The sequence below is a fragment of the Danio rerio genome, chromosome 23 (assembly GCF_052040795.2).
Source record: "Danio rerio strain M-AB ecotype USA chromosome 23, GRCz13ab, whole genome shotgun sequence".
NCBI classification, from domain to species: Eukaryota; Metazoa; Chordata; class Actinopteri; order Cypriniformes; family Danionidae; genus Danio; species Danio rerio.
This window is the reverse complement of record NC_141043.1, coordinates 44,762,501-44,781,991: the sequence shown is the minus strand read 5'-3', so window position 1 is coordinate 44,781,991 and position 19,491 is coordinate 44,762,501. Positions and strand designations below refer to the sequence as shown.

The window sequence follows — 19,491 nt, the reverse complement described above, 5'->3', positions numbered from 1 at the left end:
TATATATATATATATATATATATATATATATATATATATATATATATATAATTTTTATTTTATTTTACGTCACACTTTACAATAAACTTTTTCATTAACTAGCCTTAACAAAAATTAATAATACTGTAATAACTGTATTGTTTGTTTATTGAAGTTAATAAATGTATAAATTAACAATCACCAAAACTACCTTATTTTAAAGTGTATTGTATTATATTATATTATATTATATTATATTATATTATATTATATTATATTATATTATATTATATTATATTATATTATATTGCATTATATTATGCTATATTATATTATATTATATTATATTATATTATATTATATTATATTAAATATCTGTGTTTATAATTGTTCGTATTTTCAGACGTCTTGTTGTTTTAACATTATTATTTATTTTAATTAGTAAGAATTTTCTAACTGTCTTGTAAAGGTTGCTTTAATTGAAACAAAATACATCATAGAGTTTTAATCTACCGTATATGTTTTTAATTTCAGCTTTATTTCAGCTTTTATAGTTTTTCCTATTATGGTTTTTGAGTTCAATGCTTACGTGAGGTCAAGTCATATTAATGTATCATAATGAATCATTATACTATACTTCTATGTCATTGCATAAAACATTTTAGCCACACAATTTACAAAATAGTATTCATAGTACAATTTAGTAGCAGTAGTACAGAATAGTAGCATCACAATAAGTAGCATCCAATAATATTGTCATATAATCTAATAATATTTTCATTGCTTTAATGAGCCGGATCCACAGTTTTATCAACCATGTTTTTACTCTTAGGTTTTTCTCAAGGTTTTTTCCTCCTGCATATGTAACTGACCCCTGTCAGATACATGTGATATAAGCTGTTTTCTCATATAACCTTGACTATAGACGTTCCCTTCAGCTCCCCATGGATCTTTCCCAGGGTGCCGCAGGTCTGTTGACACAGATGCGTCCTGGGGTCTGAAGTCAGCAGGGTGCTTTCATTCTCCTCTTACTGTTCAAACACCGCCGAACATGATTCTGATCTGGGGTCAGTCAAAGAAAAGCAGCATTTCCCAAAGTTTGGAGCATTCTGAATGACGGAAACCTTTCCTATCAAGCAGAAGCTGATGAAATATGAAAAATTCAGCATTGACAATAGTGAGAAATGTATCTTGCTCAGAATAAGTTATTTCTGAAGGATCAAGTGACAGGACTGGACCAATGATGCTTAAAATTTAGCTTTGAATCAGATAAATGAGTTACATTTTATAACATGCAAAGAGCAGTTATTTGAAATAGTAATACATTTTATTATTGTTTTACTGCGTCAATAAATGCAGCATTGAGAATTCGAAAAAACATTAAAGGGGACCTGTTATGCCCCTTTTTATAAGATGCAAAATAAGTCTCTGAGAGCCTACTCACACTATGCCATCCGTACCGTGTCCAGGCCCGTTTCCCGGATCGTTTGAGAAGCGTGAGTGCGCTGAATCGGGCTCAAGCACGGTTCACTTGGCTGGCCCTGGCCCGGTTGGAAGAGGTGTGCCTGAGCGCGGATCACTTGGGCTTTGGCGCGGTACACTTGTGTGTGAGTTCAAAACGCGTCAAAGCCCGAAACTGAAAGCGAGACGTGACTTTTAAGTGGCTGTTTCATATGGATTTATTAATCATTCTTACTGTTGAGTGAACGCAAACTGCCGTAGTTTATTAAAGACGAGAACTCCTCACTGCACGCCAGCTGCGTGCCTTCAGCAGACCTCCTCATTCCTGCAGCACGAGGGCTTTATGATTGTTTATGAGCGCCAAAAGTGGCGGATCTGTCCGGTGAAATACCTGACTGCGTGTCCCCGCATCCCTAAGGACTGTTTGGCGAAATATTTGACTGCATGTCACTGCATAACAAACGACTGAAAGGATATAACTAGAGAAATCTCCACTGTGCTGCTGAGTGAGAGCGTATCGCAAGTCGTTTTAGCATTTAAACCTTTGTTCTGACTATCCATAAATATATTTAGAGATATCTCTAATTATATTTTGACTAGTCATAATTATAATCCGACTAGTCAGAATGACAATTAGAGATATCTGCTATTACAATTGTACTAGTACGAAATCAGTTTGGAGATATCTGCAAATATATTATGACTAGTCATATTCCTCCATTGACTTCCATTGAAAAATATTTGCATGAAATGAGTTTTGATTACTGCCCCTTTTAGGCTTTGAGCCAACTTGTGGCGTTTTGGTGACTTGCTTTACATTCAACTTAGATTGTGTTCAGGGCCGGAGCAAGCTGAACTGCCGCTCTAGGCAAAGGACGATCACGCCGCCCTCAACCCCAATGTGAAAACAAAAGTGACCGGTTATGAAAATGAAGTGAGGTGTCACGGACCTCTATTCTGCCACCCTATGCACGGATATCACTGAGGACGCGCGGGTGCTGAGAGAGGGAGGGAGGTGTCGCCGATGCTGCCCTCTCTATTCTGCCGCCCTATGCGCGAAATAACTGAGGACGCGCGGGTGTCGTGGACCTCTAATCTGCCGCCCTACGCGCGGATTTATCTAAGGACACAGGTGCTGATGGAGTCGTCTCTGCCCTCTCTATTCTGTCTATTCGCCTATGCGCGAATATATCTGAGGACGCGGGTGGTGCATTTGCAAAAGAAGGCAGAGCTACAAATGCCTGTGTGTCAGCATAGTGGCAGATTCAAAACAGGACTAATGGTTAGGGCTGAGTGACAAAATCTGTATTGATTTTTACTGACTGAGCACCATTGTCAATATAGATTACCTTTAATAAAACAATAAACATCTGAAAATGTCTTCTCTAATCTCAAAGTTCAAACAGCAATGTAAGTGGGCCTAGATAATGATCCAGTGAGATTTTTGAGAATCTTATCAATGTGACAAAACTAGTAAGATAGAAAATTGAGTGTCTGAAATGCATTGAAAACAACTCGAGACATACCTCTCTTTTGTAAAGTAATCATCATTTCTGTCTCCTCTCTGTTTGTGTATCGCAGTACGTTTCAATGGAACTAAGGATGTGGCCACCTGCATGGATAAAAATCACGGCTGTGCCCATATTTGCCGTGAGACCCCTAAAGGAACCATCGCCTGTGAATGCAGACCAGGATTTCAGCTCACCAAGAACAATCGAGACTGTAAATGTGAGTAATCAATCATGTTAATTACACACTCTCCACAATGGCGAGGAAAGATTGGAGCATTTGAGAGATGATTTTATACCAAATAGATTGATGGAGAGAGAGAACAATAAATGAACAGAATGATTGATGGATGGGTGGAGGAATAGATATTTGGATAAATCAGTGGAATGATGTACAGAAATAAGAGTAGAACAATGGATGAATTGATGGATGGATGGATGGATGGATGGATGGATGGATGGATGGATGGATGGATGGACGAACGGATGGATGGACGAACGGATGGATGGATGAACGGATGGATGGATGGATGACAAGCATGCATGGATAGATGGATTGACAGTTGGATAGAGCGATGGGTGAATGGATAGATGGATGAATGATGAGAACAATGCATGGATTGGTGGGTGGATGGTATGTGGATGAATGGACAGACAGACAGATGGATGGAAAGTTAGATAGAACAATGAATGGATGGATAGACAGTTGGATAGAACAATGTATGGATGGATGGATGGAACATTGCATGGATGGATGGATGGACAGATGGATGGATAGATGGAACAATGCATGGGTGGATGGATGAACAAATGGGTGGATAGATGGAACAATGCATGGGTGTATGGATAGGTGGATTGATGGATGGATGGATGGATAGATGGAACAATGCATGAATGGATGCATAGATGGATGATTGGATCAATTAATGGATGGATGGATGGATGGATGGATGGACAGATGGATAGATGGAACAATGCATGAGTGGATGGATAGGTGGATGAATGGATGGAAGGACAGATGGATAGATGGACAGTTGGATAGAACAATGAATGGATAAGTGTATAGAACAATGCATACATGGACGGATGGATGGAAGGATGGATGGACGGATGGAACAATGCATGGATGAATGGATGATTGGAACAATGCATGGACAGATGGTTAGGTGGATGAATGAATGGATGGATGGACAATTGGATAGAACAATGAATGGATGAATGTATGGAACAATGCTTGGATGGATGGATGGATGGATGGATGGAACAATGCATGGATGGATGGATGGATGATTGAAACAATACATGGATGGATGGATGGATGGATGGATGGATGGATGGATGGATGGATGGATGGATGGATAGATGGAACAATGCATGGGTGGATGGATAGGTGGATAAATGGATGGACGGACGGACGGATGCATGGATAGATGGATGGATGGAGGGACAGTTGGATAGAATAATGAATGGATGAATGTATGGAACATTGCATGCATGGATGGGTGGACAGATGGATGTATGGAACAATGGATGGGTGGATAAATGGAACAACTGATGGAAGGAAGGATGGATGGATGGATGGATGGATGGATGGATGGATGAATGGATGGATGGAACAATGAATTGATGGATGGATGATTAGAACAATGGATGGATAGATGGAACAACATGGATGATGGATAGATGGAACAATGGATGGATGGATGGACGGATGGATAGATGGAACAAAACATTGGATGGATGGATTGATGGATGGATGGATGTATAGTACAATAGATAAGTAAATGAATGAACGAGTGGATGAACAGATTGGAAAGAAAGATGAATGATCTTTCTTGAACTTTGGGTAGATTAATAGATGGATGGTTAAATAGATGAATAAATGTTGGCTGGGAAGAATGATATGATTAATGGACTTTTTAAAAAAAGGTATAGGCAGAAATAGCAAAAAATAAAGGTTTCTGTCCGACTCTGGTCATCTCTAATCTGTTGTGTTGTTCTGCTGTCTAGTGACCTGTAACTATGGTAATGGCGGCTGTCAGCACATCTGTGAGGAAACGGATCATGGGCCCAAATGCTCGTGTCACATGAAGTTTGCTCTTCACTCAGATGGAAAGACCTGTGTAGGTGAGTTCACTGACTGCACACACAACTCAACTGCCATGACTTTTATCCATAGGGAGTTGGTTGAATTGGTAAAGGATGTTCACTAGTGTGGGGATAAATAACCTGATGATTATTGGCAGCAAGTAAAAGTAAAATAGCTTGAGATTATTAGTTGATGAAAGATTATTTGATGGTCCTGGATATTTTTTTTAATTCACGATGACTTTTAAAGTGGAAGTGAAGCAGTCAGTTTACATCATTCTTTCATTTTCCTTCGGCTTAGTACCTTATTTATCAGGGGTCACCACAACGGAATGAACTGCCAACTATAGTATGCGTTTTACACAGCGGATGCCTTTCCAGCTGCACTCCAGCACTGGGAAACATCCATACACTTTCAAATACACACACATACACTCCGTGAAGTTTTATAAATGAAAAATGATTGACCACGGCTGATCTCGCATCATCAATCACTAACCAATCAGACACATTTATATCCGTATAAATAGTCCAACCTCCATACCTTTGTCATCCTCGTTTTTTTTATTTTTTATTCGTTCATATCGTCAGCAGTACTCTTTTAGTGTTTAAAGACGGACCTAAGTCAAATGATTTAGTTACTTTATTAACTGTACGTTAATATCACTACAATATAAGGGCTAAAAGAGATCCGCTGTAAATGCTCCTCTCAGTGTGTAAACATGTAAACAATCAAACTATTGTCGACGAGAAGGATTTTCGCCGCATTTTGTGACCGGATAGTCTATACACACGCGGCTTTCTGATGCTACCTACCGAGTGCATCTAAGTTGCTGAGAAATGCAGAGGTTTTTTTCTCTCCCATTCGCCGTTCGGTATCAAACATTCCATTAAAACAACACTCTTCCAGCAGTTCCTCGCATTCAACATCTCATTTGTCACGGGGGGCATGCATGAAATGTTCCTGAATGTACCAAGCTCCAGTTAAATTCGACAAATTTATAATTTGGCAAATAATTGGATTACTTATGTGCATGTAAACATAGTCACTGTCTTTCCCCCCTGCGTCTGTTTGTTTTCCTTAAGTGAAAATCAGCGCATGCCCAAACAGAAACTCCCATTTTTATGCAAAACCTTCCATCTTTTCCTCCCCCATCACTCCAACCTAAACAGAGCTAGACTCGCCCACTTTCCTGACTTTTACTGAGGCAGGGAGGGTTTTTGGTCCTTTAAAGGTAATGGAAGGTGACACTTTGATTGGTTTAATGCATGTTATGCTCAAACCACACCCATAACTCATAAATAGAATAAGCACGACCCTGTTAGACCATGCGCCGTGGTGCAAATTGTGTTTTTTCGTCCTTAAAATAGCAAAAGTGGATTTGGACACGACCTTAATGCTTTTGCGCCCTGTCTTTTAGACTTTGCGCCTAGATCATTAAAATACAGCCCTTCATGCTTCAGGTGAGATTACGTCAAACAATAAAAAGTGGACATTTCATATCACTTGTTACTTTTAAAGTTGAAATCAATTTCCAAAGTAATGTAATCTTTACTGACTGCTTGACTTCCACTTTACCACATTTTCTAGCGCACTCCAGAGGTTGTTAAAGCAAAAGCATAGCATTTAAGAGACTCCTTGTGGAAAACTCCCAACTTAATGTTTTGTCAAGCCCAGAGTTTGCCTTTATTTTTATGTGGCGGAACCGAATCTCCGAGTTCCACTCATCATACAGTGAGAAAAACGGGCTGTTCTGTGCATCTCGAGTGTTTTACAGTGAGCACATTGTCCTTTAGCTACGCTTCATTTACATACATATGTTAGCCTTTCCATTAGCCTAGTCACGGATGAGGATTTACGGGCATCATGGGAGCTATAAACTGAAAGTCGAGCGCAAAAAAGACACTTGCGCATGAGATTTAAACTTGATGTATTCGACAATATTTCAGAGTTAGGAAGTCGAGATCATTGAATGTGAAGAGTTATGTGCCTTGCTGCTCTGCTCGTCTTTCTCTTTTTTTCTGCTTAACCTCGCTTGCCTTGATTCACTGAACACATTTCACTTTTTTTAATGAGCACTGATTGGTTTGAATGCTGTTTAAAGCTGTGGTGTGGGATTTATACGCTTTTAGTGTCATAAAACGATTTTGCTTAAATAAAGATTGTTTCTTTATAGTTTTCTCTGGATTTAAAGCAATATTTTATTGTTGTAGTATTCTAAAGAATGACACACAGCAGCTTTATGACACAAGTTTGTGTATGTGTGTGTTTTTAGCCAATCACAGCTTTGCTTTGTGCTGCTGCAGCCAATCACTAGCAATCCAGCTTTTGAATTACATAATATAAAATGTTAATATTTAATTATGTGTGTGTTTATGTATGTTTATTTAAAGTGAGAATGATTTTCTTACAATTTTTTTTTTTTGGATAGCTATTAAAAACAATCATTAAGAAATTACCGTAATAAAACATTATCAAAGAAATTTGTTTAAACATGTAATAAATTTTTTATATAAAATGTAAAAATACCATTGTTTAGCTTTTTATTACCGATAAATATATATAAAATATATATTATATATTACTATATTTTTAAATTTGTGATTGTTTTTTATATTTTTATTATTATAATTATTATGTATTTTTTATAATTTATTTACTACAGCTAATATTATTATATATTATATATTATATTATTATTATTATTATTATTATTATTTACAAACAACCAAACAATATTGTGATTACATTTTGTATAAATTAATCTTATGTTTAAACATTTATTTTTGCAAATGTTTATTACCATATTTGTTAAATATATATTATGAGGATTAATATAATATTTATTTATTCTACTTCAACTATTTTTATTTATTATCTTTTTTTTGGTCTTTTGTATAACAATACAAATTAAATAGTAAGAGGGAAACAGTAATATATTGTTAATCCCATCCCCTAACCTCTCATTCATTAACTCAACAAAACAACAATACATTAAAAAAATAATTATAATAAATAAATACATGCCAAATTAGGAAAATTAAATACATAAGAACATGACGTCAGAATAACTGGATACAGATTGGAAAAAATAATAATAATTAAAAAAAAATTTATAAAATGGTAAATGTTACAGGTTGCCAGCACCAGATGTAATAGGTAGACCTTTGATTTAGGGAAGAAAGGAATCCCAAGTCTTATAAAAGGAATCTATTAAGCCAGAGAATGGGGCAATGGGGGGTGTTTCCACTTTAAAAGTATGGCACGTCGGGCTAAAATTGTGGTAAAGGTAACAACCTTGCTGTCACGGACTGTCAAATCACACACCAAAGAGGGCTAGCAAGGGATCTACAAATATTTTTTTATTATATTTGAATATCATTTAATAAAATATTATGTTTCAAACATATATTAAGAAATTCCGGTAATAAAACATTGGCAAAAAAATGTTTAAACATATGATTAATTTCTTATATAAAATGTATTAATAATATTGTCTAGCTTTTTTATTACCGATACTGTTACTATTTTTGTTTTAAAATTTGGGGTAATTTTCCTTAAAATATTATAAGGATTGCTATTATATTTTTATTCCATTATTAATATTATTATTATTATTAGTAGTAGTAGTAGTAGTATTTTATTATTATTTACAAACAAACAAACAATATTATGATTACATTTTATATTAATTAACCTTATGTTTAATTTTTTTTATGTTTATTACCATATTTTTAATATATATTACAAGGATTATTAATATTTCTTTTTTTATTCTACCACAACTTTTTTTATCATTATTTAATATAATTTCATAAATTATTGTGTTTAAAATGTATATTAAGAAATTATGGTAATAAAATATTTGCAGAAATATTTCATTTTATATAAATTGTATTAATAATATTGTTTACCTTTTTATTACCAATACTATTATTATATTTATCTTAAATTATAAGTAAAATATTACAAGGATTCTTATATTTTTTATTCTACTGCAACTGTTGTTATTATTATTATATTTTATTGTTATTTACAAACAACCAAATAATTTTATGACTACATTTTATATAAAATAATCTTGTTTAAACATTTCTTTTGCAAACCTTTCATAACCATAATTTCCTAATATATATTGCAATGATTAATATTATATTTAACTATTATTTAATACATTTTTTGTTTAATAATGAAACAAGTATTAATTTATAAAATGTAATAATTAATAAATAGTTGATATTTATTAATAATTATTAAATAAATGTTTTATATTTAGCTTTTTTTTCATACTCATTTTGTCAGTTATATTTATTTATTTTAGGCTGTAATATAATCTAGACATTAATATATTAATACATTAATATATATAATTGTGTGATTTGTTTATACATTAAGTCGCACTTTAAGCCACCCTACACTTCAAAAATCTTTTTTGCTGTTAGTTCAAACTGCTTTTATAAAATGAGCATAATCAACTCAACTCTTGAGTTGTTTTTGTTGTTGTTGTTTTGTTTTTTTTGTACACCTTAATTATTCTCAATCCGCCTAAAGGTGCAGTATGTAAGTTTGACACCCAGTGGTTAAACTAGGTATTGCACGGCTGGTTCAAAACATACACAAGTGCAGGTCGCCAGATTGCCGACACCAACATATCAGTGATTCAGCATGTACAATAAATATTGTTAAAGAGCTTTGATATGTATTAATTAGATTATAAACCTTACCATTTAGCTGGAGTGCAGTAAGTGCACTATTCTGTGCTTGTTAATGGCTGTATTTAAGTTTCTATCCTGTTTCGTCTGGTGCAAACAGCATAAGTTAGGATAAATCTCTTATCACTGTGAATCTAGTCATGTAGTGTGTTGTTAGGACACGCGGTTACAGTGTAAACTGCTCACCTAACGTTTACGTTTGTAATATTTATATTATTTGCTAATTATTAACTTCCTCGTGTGGAACTCGGAATCTGTGTCTCATTTCGGAGGCTGCTACTGTCCACCAGAGGTAACACTTCAGTCACGGACACATACTTTGAGAGCTTTGCTGACTGAATGACTGAAATACGATGTTGAAATAGGCAAGCGGGGTTCTGAGATATATTTGGCTAGGCTAAGCTAACATTGGGCGGGTTAAATGACCTAAACAAAGACAGCCGTTCTGGCTCATAATGCACATGTTCAAATCAGATAAACAAGAATGTTCACTTAGCATGCTTCCTAAATATCCGCAAACATATTATAGTATTTCTATGCTTTAGAACAGTGGTTCCCAACCTTTTTCTTTGGGGCCCCCCCCATGAACATATACAAACATTGGAGCCCCCCCACCATATAAATACACACGCACGCACACACATATGTACTGTGTATATATATATATATATATATATATATATATATATATATATATATATATATATATATATATATATATATATATATATATATATATATATATGTATGTATGTATGTATGTATGTGTGTGTGTGTGTGTGTGTGTGTGTGTGTGTGTGTGTGTGTGCGTGTGTTTTTGTGTAATATTAATATATAGTAATATGTATAGAAAATATTAATTAATCAGTTTTAACTTGTCTTGGCCTTCAATAAAACTAAAATCTAGGTAGGCTTTGACATACTGTCTAATCTTTTTCTTCGCCTCTGAAGAATCACTGCATTTACGTTTGTCTGCCATTTTTGTTTTGATTTTGCCTTTACGACACGTTGACAAGCAGATTGCGCGAGTGAGCAAAATTTAAATAATTATTTAAAGTTATTTATTTTAATTATTTTCACTATTATGTTGGAATTTTAAGTATGTGTTTAGATTTTTTTTTGGTACTTAAAAATACATATATAATAGTAGGGCTACTCGATTTTGGGAAAAATCATAATCATGATTATTTTGGTCATAATTGTAATCACGATCATTCAAAACCATTGCCAGTTAAAGTCAAAATTATTAGCGCTCCTGAGATTTTTTTTTAATAAATATTTCTTAAATTATGCTTAACAGAGCAAGGAAATTTAACAGTATTTCCTATAATATTTTTTCTTCTATTTGTTTTATTTTAGCTTGAATAAAGAAAGGTTTAAATATTTTGAAACCAATTTAAGGTCAATATTATTAGCCCCCTTAAGCAATATATATTTTTGATTGTCTGCAGAATAAACTACCGTTATAATGACTTGCCTTATTACTCTAATTAAGCCTTTGAACTGCACTTTAATCTAAATGCTTGTATTTTGAAAAATATCTAGTAAAATATTATGTGCTGTCATTATAACAAAGACAAAAAGAAATCTCAGTAATTAGAAATGAGATATCAAAACTATTATGTTCAGAAATAAGTTAATAAAATATTTATTCCATGAAACAGAAATTGGGCAGGAAAAGGTTTGCTAATATTCAAGAGGGCTAATAATTCTGACTTCAACTGTATACATACAGTTATTTTCCACCCTGCAAAGGAAAGAGAAATAAATACAATAGAATAAAATAAAAATATGAAACAAACTGTGCTTTAAGCATCTTCACTGTAACAAAAACACTTTAGCTACAGCATTCCTTCAGTCAAGACCAGCGAGGGTTTTCTTGTTATGTTTGTTTAATAATAATAAAAACAGGCGGCAGAAGGATTATAGCGCGCTGTCTCTTTAATGGTTTCTCTTTCACGTCTTTTGATCCTCAACTCGTTTGTTTATTACACAAATGAGGGTTAATGTAAATAATCACTAACACCGCGTTTTGACACCTATTTGACCATTAAAGCGCTCACGTTAAGATGACTTTAGATGTCTGCGCTCCTCTGCTCGTCTCAGTGTGTGAATGACAGTGAATGCTGACTGGCCGCATGCTTCTGACTGCGTGATCGTGCTGCACACACACATAAGCTCTTTCGCACTTTTAAGAGCAACACGTGTACAACTTGAACGTGGCAAAATATGATGCAATAACCATTTATCTCGATTAATGCTTTTGTATAATCGTTTGAAACCGAAATCTAAATCGGATTTTCGATTAATTGCAAAGCCCTTTATAATAGTGGAGCATTTTTATGCCTTTTTCTACCTCAATACTTATCCTCTCCCGCGCCCCCCCTGTGAACTCTGGCGCCCCCCTTAGGGGGGCGCGGACCCCAGGTTGGGAACCACTGCTTTAGAAGAGTCAACGTACATACAGCACCTTTAAATTTGCTAAAAATAATAAGGGTAGCTTAATGGATTTGTGTCAGGACATCATAAAGGAATTGCATGGAACCCAAAGTTTTTGCAGTGTAGTCAGCTACAGAAACCGATGCTCTCACAAAAACAGACGTTTTTATCAGTGTTTGCTTAAGCTGAAAATGGATCTTAGTAGCGTCAGCCGTAATAGCTGGAAAAGTCATAAAACAAGCAGACCCGCAGACTTCAGGATGGCATTATATGAATCCTTCAGTTAGCAACCCTCCTCTTAGCGGCCGCATCCAAATAGAAACAAACATACACACGTTCCTTCAGCAGCCTAAATATCAAGAAGCATGTTTCCCAAAAAAAAACAAAAAACGAGTGGTTGTTTTTGGCTCCTGATCCGCTTTTTGGACTCTAATGTCAAGGTCTCACTCAGACACCCTATTATTACCCCTACGTTTCCCCCTCAAAACCTGCCAGCAGCTCTGCAATGAGACGTCTGGAAGGAAAAAAAGACAAAACGGAGTGAGAAAAGTGCGGGCCACGATCTGTCAGGGTCTCGGGAATCCAGATGGGCTGCGGTCGGCCCCAATCGCTCTCTCACAGCCTCTAATAGGCCAGAAAGCCACAATAAAACAAGCTGAACTTATTAATGAGCCCCTGTTGAGCGATGGGCTGGAGTCACACTGTAATTGATGTGGCCTACCCACAATCCCCCGAGGCGCTGCTAACCGCTGGCTTGATAAGAGAAGGTGAGATGAGAGGCTTGGATGGATGTTTCTTCAGCGACAGGCACTTCTGTGTCCCGAGGATACATTTTTTTATATTTATATTGTAAAACAGGCAACTTTTGGTGATTTGAAAGTCACTTTTGAACTGCCTTGGTAACTTTTTAAAAAGCTGTTTTGCTACTTTTTAAAATTTTAACTCAATCCCTCCTGGACTTTGTGACAAAAAAAAATTGTGACCAAATAAAAACAACAACATTTTGGTAAAATTGCTTTAAAAATGTGATGATCATCCTTTGATTGATAATATTTTAACTAAAGTTCACCAACTACAAAATCAGTTTCATCACATCAGTTTTTGCTTGGTTCCAGGACATGTCGGACTTTCAGGCAATGAGCGAGCTGATGCAGCTGCTAAAGATGCTTTGAAGCAAGTAGTAAACAAATGCCAAATTCCTCCGTCAGAGATGAAACCTTTTATCAACGCTTACATTTTAAACAAGTGGCAAAAGGAATGGGATGCATTAGAAAACAATAAATTACATGAGATCCAACCTGAAATTTCCCACAGAATTTTAAGACATTTAAAATTTGATTTGATCAAGTAGTTTTTACCAGATGTCGTATTGGGCATACGAGAATAACACATGTTTTTTTGCTCCAAGGTGAAAACCCTACTCAGTGTTTGTGCTGCAAAAAACAAAATTCTAACAATGAATTATATTTTAAATTTAAACCGTATTTGTCTTGCATTTACATAAATTTTACACTCGAATAGCCAAAATTCCAAGTTTGAGTCTTTTAAATGCGGTTAATCGCGAGTAAAATTTTTTTTAAGTGCGATTAATTAGTACAATTTTTTAATCGATTGACAGCACTAATATATATATATATATATATATATATATATATATATAGTGTAATATGCCACCTGTACAGGGCCGGCGCGTTCATAGAGCCGACCTAGGCGGCCGCCTAGGGCGGCAGTATAGAGAGGGCGGCGTCCGCAACACCCCCCTACCACCGGCGTCCTCAGTTATGTCCACGACACCTCCCTCACCACCAGCGTCCTCATTTATGTCCACAACACCTCCCTCACCACCCGCGTCCTCAGATATATTCGCGCATAGGCGACAGAATAGAGGGCAGCGTCAGCGACACCTCCCTCAGCACCCGCGCGTCCTCAGTTATATCCGCACATAGGGCGGCAGAATAGAGGTCCGCGACACCTGCGCGTCCTCAGTTATTTCCGCGCATAGGGCGGCAGAATAGAGAGAGCAACGTCGGCAACACCTCCCTCCCTCCCTCAGCACCCACGCGTCCTCAATTATATCCGCGCATAAGGCGGCAGAATAAAGGTCCACGACACCTCACTTCATTTTCATAACTGGTCACTTTCGTTTTCACATTGGGGTTGAGGGCGGCATGATCGTCCTCTGCCTAGAGCGGCAGTTCAGCTTGCTCCGGCCCTGCACCTGTATAAAAAGTGGTGGAACTGACTTTTTTTATTCTATATAAAAGTGAAGGAGAAAAAAATAAGAGAATTCTTCCACTGATGATCACATGTAGAAAACGATCAGCAATTCCCTTGGAATACACACTGTCTGCTTTGTTTTGAAAACCTCCACACAGTCAGAAGTTTCATCAAGTTGAAGAAACTGCACAGGCTTTCATTTCTGACTCTTTTTCAAGTCTTGCCATTACAGCAGTGTTTCCCCCCTCTCTTTGTTTACAGCATGTTAAGAATAAAAGCGTCCAGAGGAGCAGACGGAGCATGTGTTAAAGACATTTTCAGATGCCTTTGCAGTGATTTGCTCAGTGACTGGATCATGAACAACATCTCTGGTTGGATTTACTCAGACATCTAGAAATACCTCATCCGTTTTACATCAGTGAATCAGAATGAGTGTATTTTTGTTCGTCAGACCTCATCAATACCATGAACTCAGTGCTGTCACCAGTTTAACTCTGAAGTAGTCGGGCTGCATTTACGGTTGGAGTCAGAATTACTCGCCCTCCTGTGAGTTTTTTTTTCCCAAATGATGTTTAACAAAGCAAGGAATTTTTCACAGTATTTCCTAAAATATTTTTTCTTGTGGAGAAAGTTGTATTTGTTTTATTTTGGCTAGAATAAAAGCAGTTAAAATTAAAAAAGGTCAATGTTATTAGCCCCCTGGAGCAATTTTTATTTTCTATTGTCAACAGAACAAACCATCGTTATACAATGACTTGCCTAATTACCATAATTAACTTAGTTAAGCTTTTAAAAGCTGAATACTAGTATCTTGAAAAATATCTAAATACTATGTACTGTGATCATGGCAAAGAAAAGAAATCAGTTATTAGAAATGAGTTATTAAAACTATTGTTTATAAATGTATTGGAAAAATTCATCTTTCTGGTAAGCACAAATTGGGGAAAAAATATTCAGGTTGGCTAATAAATCAGGAGGGCAAATATTTCTGACTTTAACTGAAAATGAACCTACAGGAAAATAATAGTAACATTAGCCGCTTCAGACATACTGTAACGGGGAGACGGACACGGAGGGATCCATTATGCAGTATTTATTAGTCACACTTTCACTCAAACATTCAATACGCACGAAGGTGCGAACACACAACAACAATAGCAATAAGGGTCTTAAGGCTGGCGGCTGACAGACACAGAGTGATTTACCAGGCATGGGTTAGAGCAGGGGTCGGCAACCCGCGGCTCTAGAGCCGCATGCGGCTCTTTAGCGCTGCCCTAGTGGCTCCCTGGAACTTTTTCAAAAAATGTTTGAAAATGGAAAACGATGAGGGAGTTAAATATATTTTTTGTTTTAATATGGTTTCTATAGGAGGACAAACAATCTTAACATTTTCCAATGCTGTAAAAGTGTGTAGAATATTTAATTTCAACATTTCTGTCAACGAAGATTTGCGTCATAGCCTGCGACACACGTTTCTATCCGCAGGGCGGGATGCCAGGCAGGTAGCTGTTGTAAACAAACCGGCGGCTGTGTGATGCGCCATGGAGCGCAAGCTGTCTTTGCCAAAGGTGTACAGCGGGGCACGCTTTCTCATTTTTCCTCCCTGAGAGAATTCAAAGAAGCCCATCCCGATCACTCACTCAACGGTGATTATTTACAAGGTGCGATCGTTGATATGCAAACTGCATTTGGGAGCAGATTTTGCGAGTTGCGAAAGGAAAAAACGAGACTGTCTTTCCTTGACACACACCCCTGGAAATTGACCCTTCCTTGTTGAGAACATTCCCAGGAATGACTCGAGCTGATCTTGAAATGGAAATGGCAGACTGCGTTTTATTGCACTGTTTGTTGCCCAGATAAGGGGCACGTTGTGCACGTTCATTTTGATGTTGTTTTATTGAATCCTCAAAATAAAAAATAAAAACATTAAAAAATCTGATTTCTTTATTGCATTTCTTTAATTTCATCAAAGCAAAACATAATGCATTAATATTGTAATGAAGTTAAACTTGAACATTAAACATAATTCATTAATATTGTAATGAAGTTAAACTTGAACGTTAAACATAATTCATTAATATACTGTAATTAAGTTGAACTTGAGACGGCATCGTACAACAGAGTAGTCACGTGGCGCGTCATTCTCTACAGGATGCACTGCAGGGAAATGAACATTTAATCATGAAGGCTCAGTATGTATTTGTAGCTAACAAAGTCATTTTTATAGTAGGCTAATATAGCTAATATAAATACATACAGCATGTGTTGCCATCATTATAAGGCTTATATAAGGCTTTGAATTTTTTGCGGCTCCAGACATATTTGTTTTTGTTTTTTTTGGTCCAATATGGCTCTTTCAACATTTTGGGTTGCCGACCCCTGGGTTAGAGGCAGGCGGCGTGATTCAGAGTCCGTGTATCAGGCTTGAGTTAAGGGCAGGCAGCGAGTATCAGAGTCCGTGTATCAGGCTTGGGTCGTGGGCAGGCGGAAGGCAAAGCAGAGTCAGAAACGGGCTGGAGTAATTCACAGGAGATCAGGCAGGATATAACGCTCAGTAATGCTGGCCGGGGCTGAACAAGACTTCGCACTGAATGAAGGTTTGAGTGCGGCTTATAAAGGGTACGTGGGTCATTAACTAAATGGAGAACAGGTGTGCGCGATCAGTGTAAGTGGATGATGTAATGCTAGAAGTCCGGAGATGGCGGCCTCTGCTGGCCAGCGAGGGGAATGACTGGGACCGAGTCGATGACACATACAGACATTTCTGGAAAATTACCGACATTTTTCCTGAAAGTTCTGTATGTAGGTCTTTTTGAAAATACCGGTAAATTCGTTCAGGCAATTTTCCGGAAAGAAAAGTTGTAACGTTACCAATAATTTGCTGGAATGCTGCTCTGTGAGAGCGCGTTCACGATTAGAGCACGCTGACGTGAGGTGTTTACTTTATGCCTAGTTCAGACTGCGTGATTTTAGCCCCGATTTTGGCTCGCCGACAGGTTTTGAGAAATCGCCGACAAATGCCTGAAATCACAGGCAAACCGCTGTTTGTGCACGTGAGAGACAATCACACAGTATGAACTATCAAAGACACGATCTGAGAGAATCGCCGATGAGTCGCCGATGCCTGTGAGATATTTGGCGTGCTGAATATCTGGAGCTGTCGGCGATTTAAATCATGCCGTGTGAATTGTGTTTTAACTGAAAATAACATCAGCCATCGCCTACAGCCAATGAGAGAGCAGCTTTCACTTGCGTGTGCGTGTGTGTATACCTGCTGCAGGTCAGCGGGAGGCTGGGGGAGAAGGTAAAAGCGCTCTTTTTCGGTTTATTTGGACCCACGAAATGGAGGAAAAACTAGTGGAGGTTTGACAGGACTCAGGAGCAACCGTGTCTGTTTGACGTTCCAAACAGAAAGAAATTAGTTTATTATCAACGTTGGGAGAAATGGCTAATTCCCTTTAAACCCAGGTGAGCAAACATGTACATGTTCTACCCCATTAAAGGCTTCTTTCTCATTATGTAGTTAATAACAAAAGATATACTGCGTGTTTTTGGCTGTGAGACGTAGTTTGGACAAAGTTGTCTGCGATTCTTCCTATAGTAAAGTCATGCAATGTGAAAGTCCCTGTCGCCGATCCATCCTGCAGTGTAAACAAAGCAGCGACGAAACGCAAGCCCAGATAGTCATGCAGTGTGAAAACATCTGTGACACGACTACTTTGAAAATCATGCAGTCTGAACTCAGCATTAGCTAAACAGAACACTCAGACGCATTTATGAAAATAAAATCCTTTGAGTATTTTTCCTGACACATTTAGCTGCTAGATGTTAGTCTAGCTGCATGAATGCTAAAGCTTTAAATAAAAGTCAAACCATCAACCCTTTCCTTGTTTACAAATACAAATACAAGGTCATTTTTGGTTAATGATGTCAGATTTTACCGGCATTATAGATGTGTGAATGGTCTTTTCCAGAAAAAATCCGGAACGTTCTCGCATGTGTGAACAGCACATTTTTAATTTACCGGTAAAGTCGTACTGTGTAAAAGTGGCTAATGACGATAGTAATTTAGCAGAGCTGATTAAATTATAATAGATATTAAATAATTTTATAAGAATCAATAAATTAGTTCATAATTTAAGATAAACAGCTACTTGGAAAAGCTCGTGTATCAGTGGCATTTTCAAATTAATTATCGTAATGTTTCAAAAATGTATCACTTTTCTTGTTTTTAATCAATCTAAGAGATTTGACAGTTTCAAATTAAAGACGTGAAAAAGAAGGCTGCGAAATTGAGCATTTTTGTGTGAATTAAATGTTTTCCAAAGAATATAAAAAAGGTAAAAATGTAGTTTTCTGATATATTAGTTTTACCAGACTGCACAATACTGGGGAAAAGTGCCAAATTATTGAGTATTGCAATTACGACATTTCTTATGATAAAATATTTTCCAAGAAAAATGCTATTTTTATTATCTTTTTAGTTGTTTCCCCATCAGATATGTACATTAGAGATTTATGTTACATCTAATGTTGATAAACATTGTTTATTTCATAACTTTAATTTTATGCGTGTTACCATACTGGTGTTTAGTAGCTGTGTGAATGACACTGAGCACCTTCTTTATGCTGATACTCTTTTCTGCTTGTGCGAAAAGTTGATTGTGATGAGCATTGACTCATTATGTAACTTCCTCATCACCACCTGCATGTGGGTGTGCTAACGTGTCTAACTGTGTAACAAAAGTTGTGTAGATGTTGATCATTCAAAATACAGACATATTACCTCGATAAATTATTAAAATACGGTAATTTACCGTAAATTTAAAAATTACTTTTACGGTTTGTACCGTGTTTTAACGGTAAAATACTGGCAACCACAGCTGCTGTTTTTTTACCGTAAATTTTACGCATTTATTTTTTACAGTGTAGTGTCTTGAAAGTTATCGAGTCAAAAATTATTTACTGTCATCATGGCAAAGATAAAAGAAATCAGCTATTTGAAATGAGTTATTAAACTTTTATGATTAGAAATGTGTTGAAAAAAATCTCTCCGTTAAACGGAAATTGGAGGGAAAAATATATG

General features: G+C 36.4%; 1 protein-coding gene across 2 annotated transcripts in view; it reads left to right on the top strand.

The window, feature by feature from the left end:
- Nucleotides 1-19,491, top strand: part of scube3 (signal peptide, CUB domain, EGF-like 3) — a 294,145-nt gene that overhangs the window by 164,147 nt on the left and 110,507 nt on the right. For both annotated transcript variants that reach the window (XM_087304850.1, NM_001260501.3), the window contains 2 exon segments: nucleotides 3,022-3,168; nucleotides 4,959-5,075. In XM_087304850.1, the coding sequence (XP_087160976.1) occupies nucleotides 3,022-3,168; nucleotides 4,959-5,075 (264 nt within the window).